This window comes from Apodemus sylvaticus, chromosome 12 (genome assembly GCF_947179515.1).
Source record: "Apodemus sylvaticus chromosome 12, mApoSyl1.1, whole genome shotgun sequence".
Taxonomy (NCBI): domain Eukaryota; kingdom Metazoa; phylum Chordata; class Mammalia; order Rodentia; family Muridae; genus Apodemus; species Apodemus sylvaticus.
Genome location: NC_067483.1, coordinates 41,460,442 through 41,480,300, shown reverse-complemented (window position 1 = coordinate 41,480,300; position 19,859 = coordinate 41,460,442). Strand labels below are relative to the sequence as shown.

The following is a 19,859-nucleotide window of genomic DNA, read 5'->3' as shown; positions in this document are numbered from 1 at the left end:
CTTGCTATTCAATCTTGAAGACCTAAGTTCAGATCCCAGCACCTATTTGTCAAGTTGGGGCCCAACAAATACCTGTACCTACAGAGCCCAGGGAATGAGGCCCTCTTCTGGCATTGGTGTGTACTTATACATTCCTGTGTGCAGATACTCACAAGTCAATAGACTCGTAGTCATAGGGAATGACCGCCGTGAGGCTGGCACAGCTGTTTGCCACAGTTCCCTCAAGGCTGCGCCCGCTACTGCACTGCCATGGCTGTGCTCCTGCCTCTCACGTTAGGTTTTGGTGTTTGAGTGCTGCGTTCTTGAGGACTTTCTGCCCAGCAGTTCATTTGCTGTCTTTTCCTGAGAAAATGGTGTCTGAGTTTTTTTTTGTTTTTTTTTTTTTTGAGAATCCTTTCTGCTTTTAGGGAAACAACTTTATCTGGACAGGGTTTGGAAGTCTTCCTTATGCCCTGGAGATTGTGATAAGCTCAGATAATCAAGAACTAGAAAGCTCTAAATGAGGCCATGAATCCAGAAATGTTCTTGGGGTATCTGCCCCTAAGCAAACTCAAACAGTATAGTCGGTGCAGAGTAAACAGAAGTAATTGGCAGACTCTGACTGGCCAGGAGAATTAGTAAGAGACACTAAGCCTCTTTTTACAATAGACTGAGAGCTCTCTGAAAATGCAGTATAAAGATGGGGTACACCACTGGGGAATAGAACTCAGTAAATAAAATAGATTAACTAAAATAACCTTTTCCTACTTTATAGTGTAGATGAAGAAATGATAAAGTAAAAGGATTGAGGGGTTAGTATTTGCTGTTCATAAAAGGACAGGTTCAGATATTTTCTCTTGCCAGCATAAAAGCAGGCTGTCATATAATATGTGTGTTGGCCTTGATGAAGACATACTTTGGATTCTGTGAATTGTAGTTATAGGACTAATAATAAAAATAAAATCTGTTCTGTTTGTATTTTCTAACTGTGACAACTTGTAACCCTGATATGTATTGAAACATATATTCACACATATGTCCAGACACAAAATGATAAAATCTGTACTTCTTGGATAGTCATAAGTCTGTCTTCATTCTGTGAAACCTGTCTAAATAAAGAAGCAATCTAATTTGATTGCCAGTCAGAGTTGTGTGTCTCCTTGACCACCTAGCCTAACTCACCCCTTGTCGCATTTTTCGGGACGCCCTGTCAATGTGCTGGGGCAGGCCCCTGACAATACATAAATCTTTATTTATTTATTTATTTTTAGAGTACTTAAGAAACTTAAGCTATCAAACTTGTTCAGTGAGCTGACTGTATAAATTTATCATTTGAGTTTTGGTTGGGTGAAGATGGCTTGGGAAAAACATACAAAGTTTTCATTTTAAATAACAAAGCCTTTTCAAGTCTATGAGGACAGATGTTTTGTGGTATAATTTTTGACTGATGTAGTTAAAGCAATTAAGATAATAATAATAATTATTGCTCTTACGGACCACATAGCTGGAAGATACATTTCTCTTCAATTAGGTGGATATGTACTTTAATTATCTAAAGAATTAACCCTTTTATGCTTTCTATAAAAGTCTCCAAAGAAAGTGTTATACCCTTACTTCCACAGGAAAAAAGAGAAAAGCAAATACTACAGTTACAGTAAGAAAGTAGTGTTCTCCTGTTTCTGGAACCTCCCACTATTGAGACTGGTTTTTGTTTTTGTTTTTGTTTTTGTTTTTTTTGAGACAGGGTCTCTTTTGCTGTAGGTAGGCTTCAAATCCCCTATAGCTTTGAACTTCTGATCCATTTTGCCCCCACGTTCAGAGTGCTGTAATTACAGAGAATTTTTAAAAAGATTTATTTATTTTTTACTTCTATGAGTACACTGTGACTGTCTTCAGACACACTAGAAGAGGGCATTGGACCCCATTACAGATGGTTGGGAGCCATCACGTGGTTGCTGGAATTGAACTCAGGACCTCTGGAAGAGCAGTCAGTGCTCTTAACCACTGAGCCATCTCTCCAGCCCACAGACAAATATTTTTGACTGGTTTATGCCAGACCATCATTCTAATAAAGTACATCCCCAGCCCCAAGACTGAAATATTGTTAAATTTTAAGCCTCTCTCTCTCTCTCTCTCTCTCTCTCTCTCTCTCTCTCTCTATATATATATATATATATATATATATATATATATATATGTAAACAAATATGGTGGCTTATCCTGGCTCTTGGGAGGCCAAGGCGGGAGGAATATAACAGAATGGGCTGGAAGCTGGCCTGGGTTCTTGACAACCTACACTTTAGAGAACCTCTCTCAAAGAACAATAAATAAAGAATGAAAGAAAGGAGAGGGGAGATAGGGAAAAAGAGAGGGGAAGGGGACAAGAGGGGGAAGGGAAGAGAGAGAGAGAGAGAGAGAGAGAGAGAGAGAGAGAGAGAGAGAGATGCATAAAGAACACAGTCAAAACATGGGAAGTGGAGGCAGGAGGATCAGGATTTCACATTCATCTTTGAGCAGCCTGAGTAAATGAGACTCCATCTCAAACCATACAAAACAGAACATAGTTCTGCAAGGTGAAATATTACTGGTCCCTGGAAATTGTATCCTACTTTAAAAGTTCTTACGAGAAGCCAGTATGTTGGCAACATATAAAGCAGCCGTGAAATACAAGAGGCTGATGTTTACTAGGACCGTGTTATTAACCCGGGGCAGGAGGACGCACAGAGAAGCTGAGCGATCGCGGTTCCTTGCTTATCTGTGTGTCTGTATCTCAGACAATCTCCTTCCGCAGCTTAGGCTGGTCTCAGACTCTCGATCCTCCAAGATCATAGGTGCGGGTCACCAGGCCCAGTTCCCGCCTTATTTTGATATCAACATCTTTTTTTTTTTATCGTTTTGGCAGAGTTCTATTTGGGAACTTGGGTAATTTTAATTATTAATAAGAAGAAGGTCCATGTTGACAGATTACCATGAAAATCTCATTACTTTTAAAAAAGTTTTTGTTTTATTGAGACCAAGTGAGATCAAGTAGTCCAGGCTGGCCTGGAAATGCCTTTGCAAAGGATGACTTTAAACTCCATGCCTGAAGCTTCCAAGGGCTGAGAGAACAAGTCAGCACCACTCCTCCCTCCCTCCCTCCCTCCCTTACTCCCATTTTCTCTCTCCTCCCTCTTTTCTGAGTCTTGTTTTTTAGAGAGGAGTAGATTTGAGAAGTTTTGCTTTGTAGCCCAGGCTAACCTTGAACTCACTGTCTAGCCCAGGCTGCTCTAAAACTCCTGGCAATCTGGGTGCTGGGGTTACAGGTGTGAGTTGCCTGGTATTACTTATTTCTTTAACATATGATTCCTAGTGTATTCCAATAGAAAACGAGCAACGGGCAAGTTTATTTGTTAGGAAATAATAAACTTCCGTTTATGATGACCTAATCATTTTTACATTCTTTTGGTGAAATTTGTGAAATGAAAAATTTCAACCAGTCAGGAATCTTTTCGGACCTGGAATGAATGTCATATTGAAAATAATTTATGTAAAACTGTAATACTGTATGTGTATGCATACTTTTCTCCATGCACATTCATAAATAAAACTAGATGTAAAACTAGGACATGAATTCTTATTCTTCTGTTACTTCGTGTTTAGTCCTCTCTTCTAGAAAATAAGGCTGCTTTTTCAGCTCTGGAAGAGTTTAGTGACAATTAGGGTGCTAAGCGTAGTGATGTCAACAATTAAAAAAAAAAAACAAAAAAACAAAAAACAACAAACTACGACTCCCAAAATGCTTAGAGAAAGAGGTTGCCACTGGCATAGGTGCTAGATGCAGCCTCTGAGGAAGGTGCGCTTGTCCTTGACTGGTTTCTAATGCATCCAGGGATATGTAGTTCCCATAGGGCTCCGGCGCGCCCTCAGGGCAGGTCTACTACTACAAGTCCCGTGCTGGCACGGGGCTTGGGCAGCGCCTGCGTGCTGAAGCTAAAGGAGCATGTGGGCGGTGCTTGTAGCGGGAGGAGTAAAGATGGCGGCGCGGGGGCCTCCGCCTTCATTCCCTGGCTGAAGCCCTCCGAGGGAGGCGGCGGTGGCCACACAGGGCTAGCAACAGTCTCGTGGTGGTAGTTTTGGCAGCAGCTGCGGAAGCTTGAGCCATGGCGGAGCTGGAGCACCTGGGAGGGAAGCGAGCAGAGTCGGCGCGAGCGCGGCGGGCTGAGCAGCTGCGGCGCTGGCGGGGCTCGCAGACTGAGCAGGAGTCCGCGGAGCGACAGGGCGCGGGGCGCCAGCTGCAGACCAGACGCGGGAGCCCCAGGGTCCGCTTCGAGGACGGTGCGGTCTTTCTAGCTGCCTGCTCCAGCGGGGACACGGACGAGGTGAAAAAGCTTCTGGCAAGAGGTGCGGACATCAACACGGTCAACGTGGACGGCTTGACAGCCCTGCACCAGGTAGGACTTCTCTTTTGGTTGTGTGGGGTCTTTGACCTGCAAGCCTGTGACCCTGTGAGCTGCCTCACCAAGAGTATTATTAGTGTCACCGCAGAGCCCTCTTGCAAAGACCATGCCACTTAAGTCAACTCACATTCTTGGCCACCCTCTTCCACTCATAACCAGGGTTCGGGTCTTTACTTGAAAGACTGGTGTCACCCGGGTGACTGGTCAGTGTTTGTATTTCCCTCCACCTACTTGGGTTGTCATGGTGACTGGTGATTTGGTCCTTGGTGTTATCTCTATAGATTAGTCATCTTTACTTCTGTCTTGTGCCTGTACATCATACCACTCACACTTAGCGTAGTTAGCCTGAAACCCTTTCAGAAAATACAACTTTCTTTTTGAGTGGCTCAGTTATCAAAACATCTTAGATTAGTTAAAGAAAAACCCCAGTAGTGGATGAAGGCAGGCAGCTTTTTTGAAACGACACGACACTTGCTTTGCTGAAGTGTGACTTGTGCCTGCTTCAGGCCACCCTTAGAACACCCTTGACCTCATTGTTATGGGTGTCTTATTTTCTCTGCAGCAGCGATACTTCAGTCAGGGACAGAATTATTTCTGTCAGTACTTATGGAATAGACTTTCAATTTTGTTTCTGAGTCTCTCTGTAGAAATGGTAATCTTCGACAAAACAAATGACTATATACAAGAGTTACAGGTAATCTGAGAGCTCTGTGCTTAATAATAACGTCTTGATTTCTCTCACTTATGCAACAATATTCTCTGTATACTGACTGTCATAACTCCACCCTCTCTCCCCATTTGAACTTCACCAGTTATTTTGGTGAGCTGAGACCTGGGCTCGCTCTCTCTCTCTCTCTCTCTCTCTCACACACACACACTTTTTCTTCCTTTCTCTTTCTCCTCTTCCTCCTCCCCCCCTCCTCCTCCTCATTTTTTTTTTTTTTAAACAACACAGCTGCTCATGTAGTTCAGGTTCAGGTTGACTTAGAACTCTATATGTAGCTGATCCTTGTGTCTCTATGTCCCCAAGCAGGAACTGCCCAGTCCTGGCAGCGCTGAGGATCAAGCCTAGGACTTTGTGTGTGCCAGGCAAGACCTCTACCAACAGAGCTACATCACAGCTCTCTTTCTTAGTTATCCTTTCATAGTGATGGACACGCCTTTATTCCCAGAACATAGGAGGCAGAGGCAGTCGGATCTCTGAGCCTGAGGCCAGCCTGGTCTATAGAGTGAGTTCCAGGATGGACAGGGGTACACAGAGAAACCTTGTCTCAAAAAAAAAAAACCCCACAAAAACAAACAAAACAAAAAAAACAAACAAACAATAACCCCTCCCAACCCCCAAAAACCCAAACCACTTTTAAATAATAATTCAAGTTCTACATTAAGTCTCCTCCTTAAATATACTTGGTTAACAGCTTAAGGTTGTTCTTATTGGTGTCTTCATATGGAAGAGAGTTCTCCTCACAGTCTGGTTTATTCAGGATCCCGCCTAAAGTTTTATATATAGCAACCAGTATTTATATGGTACTTTGCTGTTTTAAAATGATTTCATGTGTCTTCCTTCATGTAATCTAGGTGGGTATAGTTGGTAATAATGTGACTCCCATATATAGAGGGGGAAGGTGAAACTTCAAAAACTTTGTGTGTGTGAGAACCTAGCTAGGAAGGAGGAGAATTACCCGTGGTATTGAGTTTTCAAATTTCAATCCCAAAGACCCATAGCCCACCAAGTAAGGAACTGGGTATAGAATGTGGTAAAAATTAAGAGAACTACAGTCAACTTTAAATAATATTTAAACTAAATTTTTGAACTCTTGGAAGGGGTGACTTCTCTATACATGTGAGGGGAAGAGCTCAACTTGGTATCTTCATTTATTTTTCACTTTACTATTAAGTATTATTGTTATTTTAGTATAATATAGTATAACTCAGCAGCAGTGTTTCTTTTATTATTTTTATTTTGATTAGTGTGTTTGTGTACATATGTGTGTGAGTGCAGGTGTGTGTGTGTGCACACGCCATCATGTTTGTGTGGAGTTGAAAAGGAGTTAGGGGGCCCAGTTTTCTCCTTCCGTTGTGGAGTCAGGGTTCTGGAGATGGAGTTAACTCAGTTGGCCCGCAGGCTTGCCTAGCAGGCGTGTTTCCCAGCTGACCCTTGTTTCTTCTCCAGGTGACTGTGCTAGCTCAGTGTAGTCCTTCAAACATTTTGCTATTACTCTGGGAGTCACTCACGGAGGATCCTCCCCTAGCAGCTCTGCCTCTCTCCGTCTTTATCAGGAGACTGACTGCCTTGCCCTGCTGCCTCTCCTCTCTTCACTAACAGCTCTGATTGTGAAGGGCGCTGTCTCTTCTATTGACGTAGGAGAGGGAGGGATGCTGGCTATGGGATAATGCTTTTTATCTACAAATGTAATAGGAAAATTTCTCCAGATTTAATAAGTTGCCTTGGTCATGGTGTTTTTTTCATAACTGTAGACAATAACTAATCACATTAAGATTGAATATGTATACTCCGTACTAGACAATTTCAGTTAAAGATTACTCTGCTCAAAGATTTGATGTCAAATCAAACAACTTGCTGTTTTGTGTGTTTTTTCTTTTGTTTTGTTTTTCCTTTCATAAAGGGTCACACAGTATACTTTAGGCTAGCCTGAAATGTATAGCCCAAGCTGGCTTTTTTTTTGTTTGTTTGTTTGTTTTTTTTGAGACAGGGTTTCTCTGTGTAGCCCTGGCTGTCCTGGAACTCACTCTGTAGACCAGGCTGGCCTCAAACTCAGAAATCCGCCTGCCTCTGCCTCTGCCTCCCAGAGTGCTGGGATTACAGGCGTGCGCCACCACCGCCCGGCTCCAAGCTGGCTTTGAACTACCTGATGTCGATGATAGGAACCACACTTAGGTCCTCTGGAAGGGCAGCAAGTGCCTTTAACCACGGAGCCATCTCACTAGTCCTACATTTTATATTTTAAAATAGCATATAAGGTATTAGGTATCATAATGGCTTTCTTTTTTGACTTTAAATTTATGATGACATTTTAAGACAAAGTGTGTTTGCATTGCTTGTCCACTCACACCTGTGCTCTCTCCTAAGTCCCTCCTCCTCTCCTCTGCCTCCCGTGAATGCCCTCTCCTGCTTTCATGTCCCAGGTGCCCTTTGAACCCTTCCCCCTTCCTTGGCACCCCTTTTCATCCTCTCTTAGTCTCCTTTCCAGGGTTTCTGAGCTTTTATCCTTGTTTGTACACATGTACACCTGAGAGAACACATGGTGTCTGTCTTGAGTTTGGGTCACTTTGCTTAGTATGTTTTCCAGCTCATTCCATTTGCCTGTAAATTTCATTTTTCTTTACAGCTGAGTAAAATTCCATTGTATATTGTATTAGTTATTGTCTACTGTTCTGAAGAAACACTATGACCAAGGCAACTTATTGAAGAAAACATTTAATCGGGAGTTTGTTTGTAGTTTCAGGGAGTTCATGACCCTCCTGGCCGGGAGTGTGACGATAGGCAGGCAGGCAGGCACCGGAGCAGTAGTTGAGAGCTTACGTCCTGGTCCACAGGCAGGAGGCAGAGTGGGGGTCGGGAGGGAAGGGAAGAGGGTGACAGAGACAGAGACAGACAGATGGGCCTGTCTGTCCTGGGCTTTTGAAACCTCAAAGTCCACTCCCCAGTCAAACGCCTTCTCCAACAAGGCCACACTGTGTAACCCTTCCTGAATACTTCCACCAATTAGGGAATAAGCATTCAAATCTATGAGCCTAATAAGGGCCATCCTCATTCAAACTACTATATATCACATTAAATAATTTTATCACAGACCTGGAGAGGGGGCTCAGTGGTTAAGAGCATTGGCTGCTTTCCTAGGTTCAACCCCCAGCACCCACATGGCAGCTCAAACTGTCTGTGACTCCAAACTGTGTGTCTGACACCTTCACACAGACATACATGTAGGCAAAGTACAAATTCACATAAAATAAAAATAAAACCTTTATTTCTTGTGTGGTATATATTTGTATACAGCGCCCATGTGGAGGCAGAGGACAGCTTTTGGAAGTTGGTCCTTCCTGGGGATGGAACGCAGGTCATTAAACTTGGTGTCAGGGACCTTACCTGTGGAACTAGCTTGCAGGCCCTTTACCATATCTTCATTACTTGTTTATCTGCTGTTGGGCATCTAGACTGGGTCTATTTCCTTGCTATTGTGAATGGGGCAGCAGTCAACATGGCTATACATGGATCTCCACAGTAGTGGACTGGATGTATTTTGATGAGTAAATTAAGATTTGATAATTGCATTAAATGTCCTAGAGACTTCAGTGAAGAAGATGCTAATCTAATGGTATGGTCCATGGAAGCCCTTGTTTCTGCATGGGGACCGTCATTTTATTTATATATACTCATAAGAAATGTATGTGATGATAATCCAACTTCTTTATTTAGTAGGGGTAAATACTGCCTCTCTTGGTATCCTCACGATTATGGACTTGTGTGGTTGAGCTTCAGACAGAGGTTTGCGGTTACACACATACCAGCTTTGGACCCTCAGAGTAGTCTCAGATTCTAAATCAACTTGTGTAGCCTCTTGATAGATTTCACTGTCATTGCCACCTCACACTCGGAATCTTCCTGCCTCTTGCTCCTGAGTGCTGGCATCCAAGCATGTGCTACCACGCCTGACTACCTCTGTCATTCTGTCATTCTAGAACTGCTTCAGGTGACCATGTAACTTTAGGGAAGTTACAATTGCATATTTCTTTGGAAGAGACATGAAGGATGGTGCAGACAAGAAGAGGAAGGTAGGGCAGTCAGTGGGAGACAGAGGAAGACTAGGATGCACATGCTTTCGGGTCAATATAAAAGAATATATTTCATGTGCTAATTTGTTTGTAAGAATAAGGCTGCTCTTTTAGTCTCTTCCCTTTCATTGCAGTTCTTAATTTCTTTCAGTTTCTTCCATCTGTGAAGTGACTTACCTACACCCTATCCCAAGTATTGACTTGGCTGTTTGGTGCCGGATGCACGGCAGCATGGGATTCGGAAAGTCCTGCTGGCCCTTCCAGGACTGTTTGTAGGACTGTGGTCATCCCTGTCATTTCAGGAGCACGCCCTGCCATGCTGGCTAACATGATGTATTGGGCTATGTTGGGCACCTGGCTCCTTGCCCTGGGAGCATTAGTCCCAAGTTTCCATGCTCTGAGCACTCGGCCAGATTGAACTGGATTTTTTTTTCCTGTTTTGAAGTGCACAGGGAATTGACTCTCGACTGTATTTGTGCCCTGGTCAGATAGCTCGGTGTTCTTCTTCATATTCTCTCCCTCCCCGTCCCACCCACCCCTTCTCTCCTTCCTTCCTCTTCCTCTCTCTCTCCTCCCCTCTCCCTAGATTGTCCCTGTCTCTGTGCATGTACACGTAGAAGTCAGAGGACAACTTCTGGGAGTTGGTTCTTTCTCTGCTGTGTGGGCTCCAGGCAGTGAACTTAGGTCATCAGGCTTGGGAGAAATGCCTTTCCCAGCTGAGCCATCTTTTTTGTTTGTTTGTTCTTTTTTGTTCTTTTTTTGAGCCAGAGTCTCTCTATGTAATCACCCTGGCTGTCTTGAAACTTGCTTTGTAGACCAGGCTGGCCTTGAACTCACAGAGACCTGCCTGCCCCTGCCTCCACAGTGCTGAGGTTAAAGACTTAGGTCACAATGCTATCTTGCCAGTCATTTATAAATATTTTAAAGTAAGTGTGTGTGTGTGTGTGTGTGTGTTTTAGGACAGTCATCTTATTTCCAACTTGCTCTAGACATTTGCAGAGTTTCATTATATGATAGCCTAAGGCTGACCTTGAACCTGCTCTTTTCCTAACTCAGTCTTTTGAGGTATAGAATTATAGTTTGTAACATTTGCCCTTTGATTGACATTTCCATGAGTCCTGACACGTGTACCTCCCACCTTAATAAAGATGGAGAAAGATTGTAAGATTAGTCACGCCTAACCGCATGATTCTAATAAACTTCCTGTTTTGTTTTTTTTCAAGACTGGGCTTCTCTGTAAACCAGGCTGGCCTTGAACTCAGCTCTGCCTGCCGCTGCCTCCCTAGTTCTGGGATTAAAGGTGTGCGCCATTACTGCCCAGCTGACTCTAATAAACTTATTTTAAAAATCTAAGAATGGAGAAAGTTAAACACTACTGAACATTCTCAAAAAAAGATCGAGAATCTGATATTTGGATAAATTATCAGAATTATGATTGATTTTACTTAATTGTCTGTTTCTTAGAAATACTTGCAATTTGCAAATTGAAATACTTGCAAATGGGATGATGTCTATAATCAGTTATAAAATACCTCTGCCTGGATGGGTCGAGGTACTCACAAAAGAAGCAAGATTAGTCATTAATTATTTGAGAATTCATCAGACCACTTCTATTTTTGTTTCTATAAGTATCCCATTAAAAAAAATCCCTTAAAGAAATATGAGCAGGCAAGATGGCCCAATATGTGCAGGTGCTTCTGCCGGAAAAATCAGCAAGAACCCGCGTGGGAAGGAGGCAGTTGGCTCCCACAAGTCGTTCCCTGAACTCACTCACATGCCGTGGCACTTAACAGTGCACATACAGAAATATGAAAAATTTAATTTGTAAAGATTGTAAATAAAGGAGCTAATTTAGATGTAGCACATGAACTGTTTGTATGGCTTCCTGTTCAGGATGTATGTGAATATGTAAATGTGCTATGTAAATATGTAAATATGCACTGACGTTGGTGATGGGGTGGAGTCCCCTGCTGCTCTTTTGCTGCCTGCCTTCACTGCTCTCCCCACCAGGGCCTGTGTATGCCTTGCGGGCAGATGCTCAGCCACCAACCTGTGCTCAGCCTCTTGTGTTGTCTTACCCGAGGGTCATTTTATTCTGAAGGATTCCAGTTCCACATGTGATTTCCTGGGGCTAGAGAGCACTGGCTGCTCTTCCAAAGAGCAGGCTCAGCTCCAGCACCCACATGGTGGCTCACAACCATCTGTAACTCCACTCCCAAGGGCTCCAGCAGCCTCTGTGGCACCTCTTGCCACTGTGAACACCACACTTGCACGTGGTGCACAGACACTGTGCAAACAAAATATACATATAAAAATAAACAAATCTTAGAAAAGAGATTTCTTGGCCTCATGACACCTGGGCCATTGTGAAAGAAACTTAAAAGTCTTAACCCAGAAAACAGACCTGCAGGGCACTTTGGCTGTGAGAAGGGCTTCCTGCACAGGCACTGCCTCACGGAGGAGGTAGGAGGCTTCAACCGCAAGTGTGGGCGAATGACGGGCCTGTCTCAGAATGGAGTGGCACTTGGAGTGTTGTGTGGAGACGGGCTTGGCTGGCTGCTTTCTTCCAGGTTGAGGAAGAAGCTGCTTTTCTAACTGAATGGAGTTTACAATGAGATGTTTGGTTTGTGAGCTCTGCCCTGTTTATGTGCAGCCATTTCATGACAGGCAGTGTAGTTCCTCTCCCCTCCCCTCCCCTCCCCTCCCCTTTTCTTTTAATTTTAGCTTCTTTGTAACTTTTAAGATGTTTGTTTTTAAAGTTGGTGGTATGAGATAGGACTTTAATATGCTCAAGCAACTTGTGTTCGGGTCCTGTGGACAAAGCTTCAGTTTAATGAGTTCCTTCATATCGACCCCCCTCCCCCCCCCCCCACACACACACTTTGAGCCAGCTACCCCTCCCTTGGCAGTAAATAACATGAAAGATGAGGGCAGAAGACGGCCTCAGCTCAGGGTCAGCCACTCAGGTACTGGGCAGTGAGTGGGAAGAGTGGCCAAGCCGCAGTCCAGCTACTGAGGGTCAGATTAGCTGCATCAGAGCTGCGGCAGCCGGAGCAGTGCGTGGTCAGTGGCTGGGTGCGTGATGTCAGTGGCCGGGTGGCCGCGGAGTGCGCTGCCCAGCGGGCGCTGAAACACGCAAGTGCGAGCCCAGCAGCTTCCAGACAAGAGTGGACACTGTCCTGCTTCAGCACCGTGCTGTTCCTATTTCATGACAGGATCACCAAGGCTCAGGCTTCTGTTTTTGAGACTGGCTTTTCTATATTGTACTGTCCGGCCTGGAATTCCTGGACTCAGGATACCTCTCACCTCAGCTTCCCGAGTAACGTGGACTGTGGGCGCTCGTCCCTGCCCCTGGCTGAAGGCCTTTTAAATAGAGGAAGCTGACATGCAGTGAATTTCATCTTTCTGTTCAGTATGTAATTCTTTTGGTAATATTTTCCTGTTCTGTCTATAAGGTACTCCCGTATTTGAACAGTTAAAAGTCTGATTTTCCTTTCCTTTCCTTTTCTTTTTGAGACAGGGTCTTACAGTGCAGAGATCTTGCTGCTTCTGCCTCCTGAGTGCAGATTAGAGGTGTGCACCATCACATACCTGCCTCCTGAGTGCAGATTAGAGGTGTGCACCATCACATACCTGCCTCCTGAGTGCAGATTAGAGGTGTGACCATCACGTACCTGCCTCCTGAGTGCAGATTAGAGGTGTGCACCATCACATACCTGCCTCCTGAGTGTAGATTAGAGGTGTGCACCATCACATACCTGCCTCCTGAGTGCAGATTAGAGGTGTGCACCATCATATACCTGCCTCCTGAGTGCAGATTAGAGGTGTGACCATCACGTACCTGCCTCCTGAGTGCAGATTAGAGGTGTGACCATCACATACCTGCCTCCTGAGTGCAGATTAGAGGTGTGTACCATCACATACCTGCCTCCTGAGTGCAGATTAGAGGTGTGACCATCACGTACCTGCCTCCTGAGTACAGATTAGAGGTGTGACCATCACATACCTGCCTCCTGAGTGCAGATTAGAGGTGTGTACCATCACATACCTGCCTCCTGAGTGCAGATTAGAGGTGTGCACCATCACATACCTGCCTCCTGAGTGCAAATTAGAGGTGTGTACCATCACATATCTGCCTCCTGAGTGCAGATTAGAGGTGTGCACCATCACATACCTGCCTCCTGAGTGCAGATTAGAGGTGTGACCATCACGTACCTGCCTCCTGAGTGCAGATTAGAGGTGTGCACCATCACATACCTGCCTCCTGAGTGTAGATTAGAGGTGTGCACCATCACATACCTGCCTCCTGAGTGCAGATTAGAGGTGTGCACCATCATATACCTGCCTCTTGAGTGCAGATTAGAGGTGTGACCATCACGTACCTGCCTCCTGAGTGCAGATTAGAGGTGTGCACCATCACATACCTGCCTCCTGAGTGCAGATTAGAGGTGTGCACCATCACATACCTGCCTCCTGAGTGCAGATTAGAGGTGTGACCATCACGTACCTGCCTCCTGAGTGCAGATTAGAGGTGTGCACCATCACATACCTGCCTCCTGAGTGCAGATTAGAGGTGTGCACCATCACATACCTGCCTCCTGAGTGCAGATTAGAGGTGTGACCATCACGTACCTGCCTCCTGAGTACAGATTAGAGGTGTGACCATCACGTACCTGCCTCCTGAGTGCAGATTAGAGGTGTGACCATCACATACCTGCCTCCTGAGTGCAGATTAGAGGTGTGACCATCACGTACCTGCCTCCTGAGTGCAGATTAGAGGTGTGACCATCACGTACCTGCCTCCTGAGTGCAGATTAGAGGTGTGCACCATCACGTACCTGCCTCCTGAGTGCAGATTAGAGGTGTGCACCATCACATACCTGCCTTCTGAGTGCAGATTAGAGGTGTGACCATCACGTACAGCCAGGCTCTTTCTTCTCTGAAACAAGGTTTGGTTGTGTGGCCAATGCTGACCTTAAACTCTTCTTGGTCCCCTGCTCAAACCTGTTTTGGAATTCTGGTTCACCACCTCTGAATGGCCTTTGATTCCCCCCACGCCCATGAAAATTGAATATAGGCCTTGTGCCTGTGAGAACAATCTACCACTGTGCTATATCCATAGCCCTTTTTTACACTTAAAATTTTAGACAGAGTCTTGTTAAGTTGCCCAGGCTGGCCTTAAAGTCACTCTGTAGCCTATTCAGGGTCAGAACTTCCAAACTTCATTCTTCTTTTCTTGGCCTCCCTTGTCCCTGGGTTACAGACCTGTACCACCAAGCCAGGCCTAAATGATGATTAATTAAATTCTTCCACATAATTAAAAACATGATGTATATGTACGTTTCTTCCAAATGTATATGTCTGCGCACCACAGGTAAGTCTGTGACCTTTGGAGGCCAGATGAGGGTGATGGAGCCCAAGGAGTTACCATGTGAGTGGTCTGGGAATTGAACCCAGGTCTTCTGGAAGAGCAGCTGTGCTCTTAACTGCTGGGACATCTCTTCAGTCCAGAAACACTTTTTATAAGACAAATATCAGGGCCAGTGAGATGGCTCAGGAGGGGGAGGAGGAGCTCCCACCGGTGGCTCTCTGACCGCCACATGAGTTATTGTATGCACCTCCCACACGGATACAAACAAGTCAAGAAATTAAAACAGAACAAAGTCAAATTTGGATTTCTGCTTGGAATGTTTTCCCCTTTTTCTTTTTCAGTTAAGACAGTATCTTGTGTAGCCTGGACCTCGTGCCCCGACCTACAGTGGTAGAGCCACAGGTGACACTCCTGTGACTATTTGCCTCTTTTATGTCATGGTGTACGTAGAAAATAACTTATCAGTGGCATGGCTGGTTGAGCCTCAGGCTTTATGAACGGTACACGAGCACTCTCTCACTGAGCTGCCTCCCCAGGCCTCCCTTCTCTTTTCCTTTAAGGCAGGGTCTCACTGCGTTGCTTAGGCTAGCCTAGAGTTCACTTTAAGGCAGGGTCTCACTGCGTTGCTTAGGCTAGCCTAGAGCTCACTTTGTATCCCAGGCAGCTCTTGAGCCTTCAGTCCGTTGTCTCAGCCTCCCAAGTAGCTGACATGATAGGGTTACGTCGTCAGGACAAACTCAGAAGATGGCATTGGAATTCTCCTCTGATATAATAATCCTCCTCTTGGGGATTTGGAAGTTATAAAACTTTATGATGTTTTCTATCTTATTAAGTATTTATTTAATATTTATACATGTATGTAATATATGTTGACCCATGGACTTTACTCCTGCTTCTCCCTGCCTTCACACTCTTCCCTCTCAGTGTCACATGCTCTCTTTCTCTCTTTTAGATTAATACTCACCGAGTCCATTTGATTCTGCGCGTGTGTGCATGGGTGTGTGACTGTTTACTGGAGCATAGCCCAGGGCCCATTACCCCCCCCCCCATCAGTGGCTATCAACTGCCAATGTCACATCAGCTGTTGGTGGGACTTCATGAGCATTCCCTCCCCATCCTGTGCAAATATGTGCATGTAATCCCAAGCACGTGAGTTCTTGTGTGCAACCGTTTTATCATGGCTGGCAAAGCTCTTGTCCCCACAGACATCCACTGTTCCGTGTTCTTAGTCTTTCTGACCCCTCCTCTGTAATGAGCTCTGACTCTTGTTGGGGAGGGGGTGTGAGCCAGGTGGTCCATTGAGAGCCAAGCTCACCAGTCTCACCCTGCGCACTGACCGTTTGTGAACCTCTGCATTATGTGCTGTCTACTGCAAGAAGAAGCTTCGCTGACGATGACTGAGAGACGCACCAGTCTGTTGGTATAGAGAACGTAGGGGGAAGTTTATTATTACATCCATTTAGCAGAATAGTAACAGTACTGGGTTCTTCTTTAGGGCCCATGACCTAGCCAGACATGGGATTTTGACCCAGTCAGCTGTACCAGGCACAGGGTCCATCATCTTATGGGACAGGGATTAAATCCAATTCCTTTCTGGCAACCAGTCAAGAATAAATCTCAGGAGGCTTAAATGGACCATGAAGAAGTCAGCAGCACTAGGGCTGGGGTCCCTCTGGCTCAGTGTGGAGCATTAGCTTAGCATACACAGGCTCTGGGCTTGACCCCAGTCTCTCCCTCATCCCATACACACAGACAGTAGCAATAAAACACATAGCAGGACATGGCAGTATTAATTCCCTCATATTTATTTAATTGTGGATGGCAGGAGCCTGTAATGTTTGTGTATGTAGAGGGTATAGGACGCCACAGGTCAGCAATTTGAAAACAGCCCATACCTGGCTCTGGGCTTTTTATTTGATAGTGAATAGTATCTTGGGGAGGGGCAGTTTCTCCCCCATTATGTGGTGACTCCATTTTCAACCCTTTATGTATGTGTATGTGTGTACTTGGGGAAGCGTCTCACGCAGGTCTCTGCATTCACAGTTTTGAGCGTATCCTTTCCCACTCTCCTTCCTGTACCTCACCCTCCTAGCCCCACACCTGTGCCTTTCTGTGCATTCTTTTTCCTTAGTTGTGATAAAAATTATTTAAAAATCAGACACTGACCAATTTAATAAATATCTGTGATCAGTCAATAAATAAACCAGGCAGTAATAGCCAAGAGTTACAAAATAGAGGCAGCAAGAAGTCTCAGGGGATAAAGATGCTTGCTGCCAAACGGAGGACTTGAGTTTGATCTTATCCTTGAGACCCACAAAATAGAAGGAGAACCAACACCCACAAGCTGTCCTCTGATCTCCATATATGTACTGTGGCAAGTGCACTCCTGTAGGAGCTCACACATGTGCATACATGTACACATAACACACTAACAAAGTGTAAAAATAAATGAAAAGGATAAAATGCAGTTTTTTTCTACTTAGAAACATTTAATAATGTTCCTTAACTGGCTGTGTCGATGATGATGATGATGATGATGATGATGATGATGATGATGATGATATTCCTACAAGTGTACATATATTACAGTTTAAAAACTTAAGGAAACTTTAAAGCAAATTAAATGGAAAACTACTTTACATGGGTGGATTGAAGGTCTATGATGGGGGGGGGTCAAGAGAAAAACTGAAATGAATTATTGGGAGCAGAGTGTTCATTAGAAGAGTTATTAACAACAGGACAGCAGCATGGTGGGGCTGTAGGGACAGTTGAGGCCACAGCACCAGAGGCAGCCAGCTTGGCAGAGGCTCTCAGGAGAGGCAATCAGGGCCTGTGGGGCAGAAATGGGGTCTCTTTTTTATGCTTTTTTTCTTACTACATAACCCTGGCTGGTCTAGAACTCACATGCTGACCAGGCTGACCTTTAACTAACAGCATGTGCCATTATGCCTGACAGAAATTTACTTATTTTATGTATATGAGTATTTGCCTGTGCACCAGTATGTCTGTGTACCAGGTGCCCATGTGGTTTCTTCAGAGAGGATGTTGCGTCTCCTGGAACTCGAGTTCTCGATGGATATAAGCCATCGTGTGGGTGCTGGAACTGAGCCTGTGTCTCCCCAAGAGTGTTAAGCGCTCTTAGCTGCTGAGCCAGCACCCTCCTCTTACTCCTTTCGAGGGCCTTGGGGTCTCAAGTAAGGTGTCTGTGGTGTGGACCTGCAGGTCTCATGGCCTGAGTAGCAGCTGATTCTACCGTATTCTCATCCTCACACTTACTAACACTGTGTCAATGATGTTGAAGGGCACGATGATCGTGACAAATGTACATATCTGAGAGTTAGAAAAAGGAAGCCGGGTGGTGATGGCACACGCCTTTAAACCCCAGCACTTGGGAGGCAGAGGCAGAGGCAGAGAGGCAGAGAGGCAGAGAGAGGCAGAGAGGCAGAGAGAGGCAGAGAGGAGAGGCAGAGAGGCAGAGAGAGGCAGAGAGAGGCAGAGAGGCAGAGAGGCAGAGAGGAGAGGCAGAGAGGCAGAGAGAGGCAGAGAGGAGAGGCAGAGAGGCAGAGAGGCAGAGAGGAGAGGCAGAGAGGCAGAGAGAGGCAGAGAGAGGCAGAGAGGCAGAGAGGCAGAGAGGAGAGGCAGAGAGGCAGAGAGGAGAGGCAGAGAGGCAGAGAGGCAGAGAGGCAGAGAGGCAGAGGGGCAGAGAGGCAGAGAGGCAGAGAGAGGCAGAGAGGCAGAGAGACAGAGAGAGGCAGAGAGGCAGAGGGGCAGAGAGGCAGAGGGGCAGAGGGGCAGAGAGGCAGAGAGGCAGAGGCAGAGGCAGAGGGGCAGGTGGATTTCTGAGTTTGAGGCCAGTTTGGTTTACAGAATGAGTTCTAGGACAGCCAGGGCTATACAGAGAAACCCTGTCTTGAAAAAAAAAACAAATCCAAAAAAAAAAAAAAAAAAAAAAGAAAAAAGAAAAGAAAAGAAGAAGAAAAGAAAAAGTAAGGAAAATTTAAGCAAATTAAACAGAAAAACAATGTAATTACATAGATGGTTATAGTGGTTAATTTTGCTTTTTGTTTTTGTTTGTTTTTTGAGATAAGGCCTTTTCAAACTGACTGGGATTGAAAGGGGTTGATAGCAGCTGCACTAGACTCCAGTGTACAGTTTTTATTTATTTAATGTGTTTGAGTGCTCTATGCATACACATGCATGCCGGAAGAGGGCATTGGGTCCCAGTACAAATGTTTGGGAGTCACCATGTGGTTGCTGGGAATTGAACTCAGGACCTGTGAAAGAGCAGCCAGTGCTCTTAACCACTAAGCCATCTCTCCTGTCCTAAACTACAATTTTATTGGTCAGTTAATAGGTTTGAATTCCATGCTAATGAAAAGGAGTTTTGGCTATAGTTAGACCTATTTATAGTAACAGAAATTGCGGAAATGAACATTTTTGCAAGTAGACGTCTTGCTGGACTTTCGCTTTGCTTCCTGTTCATGGCTATGGGCTGCTTTGCTCTGTTGTCTTCCTTCTGTTATGATGACCAACACATCTGAAACCATGAGCCGAGGTAAATATGTCCTTTCTTGAGTTTGTCAGGTATTTGGTCTCAGGTATGAAAAGCTTACCTGAGAAAGTTGGTCCCAGAGAAGAGGCGATTTCCCCATGACCCTATGGTTCACGAAGTCTTTGACAGTGGTTTATGGGAGAGTTAGGAGAACTTTGGAGATGCAGGCCAGAGAAGCCCAGTGCTGTACGAAGCGGTTGATTGGAGATGCCTACCCCCTCTTAAAGATTTATTTTTATTTCTGCATGAGTGCCTCAGATACCAAGAGAGGGTTAGATCTCCGGAAGTTGGAGTTACAAGTGGTTGTGAACTGCCAATATCAGCGCTAGGAACCAAATTCATGTCCTTGTGTGGCATGAGGTGCTTAACCACTAAACCAGTCTGCAGCTTAATGGGAGCCCCTCGTTGACCATTTGGGGTCGGAATGGGGATAGGATGCAGGAGGTCATCATGCTGTGAGTCTTCAGTACAGGAGAGAACTGTGTTGGCTAACAGAGCTGCAGCCTGTCTTTATAGTGTGTAAGAGCTGCTGAAGGCTGAGCTTAAAAGTGATGGTCTAGCTCAGGTTAGCTCATCATTTAGGCTGCCTCGTGGGTATTGTAGTGTTGCTGCTGTTAGCTAGTTCTATAGGGAGAAGTGTGATCAAAAGCAGAACAAATGGTTTCGAAAAACACGCAGATGACCTAGAACAGAGATTGTTAAGTCTGGGGCTGAGCAAAGTGGTCGC

General features: G+C 45.1%; 1 protein-coding gene and 1 long non-coding RNA gene across 5 annotated transcripts in view; both read left to right on the top strand.

Annotated features, from left to right (window-relative positions):
• Positions 1-3,981: 3,981 nt before the first annotated feature.
• Positions 3,982-19,859, top strand: part of Ppp1r12b (protein phosphatase 1 regulatory subunit 12B) — a 199,177-nt gene continuing 183,299 nt past the window's right edge. For all 4 annotated transcript variants that reach the window (XM_052201269.1, XM_052201273.1, XM_052201274.1 and 1 more), the window contains exon 1: positions 3,982-4,409. In XM_052201269.1, coding sequence (XP_052057229.1) covers positions 4,119-4,409 — 291 coding nt within the window. In that variant the 5' untranslated portion in view covers positions 3,982-4,118. The remainder of the gene's footprint in view (positions 4,410-19,859) is intronic.
• LOC127697903 (uncharacterized) lies at positions 12,779-14,183 on the top strand. Its single transcript, XR_007980587.1, has 5 exons — positions 12,779-12,907; positions 13,034-13,115; positions 13,575-13,699; positions 13,741-13,782; positions 14,114-14,183. It is a non-coding gene; the product is annotated as an uncharacterized LOC127697903 (long non-coding RNA).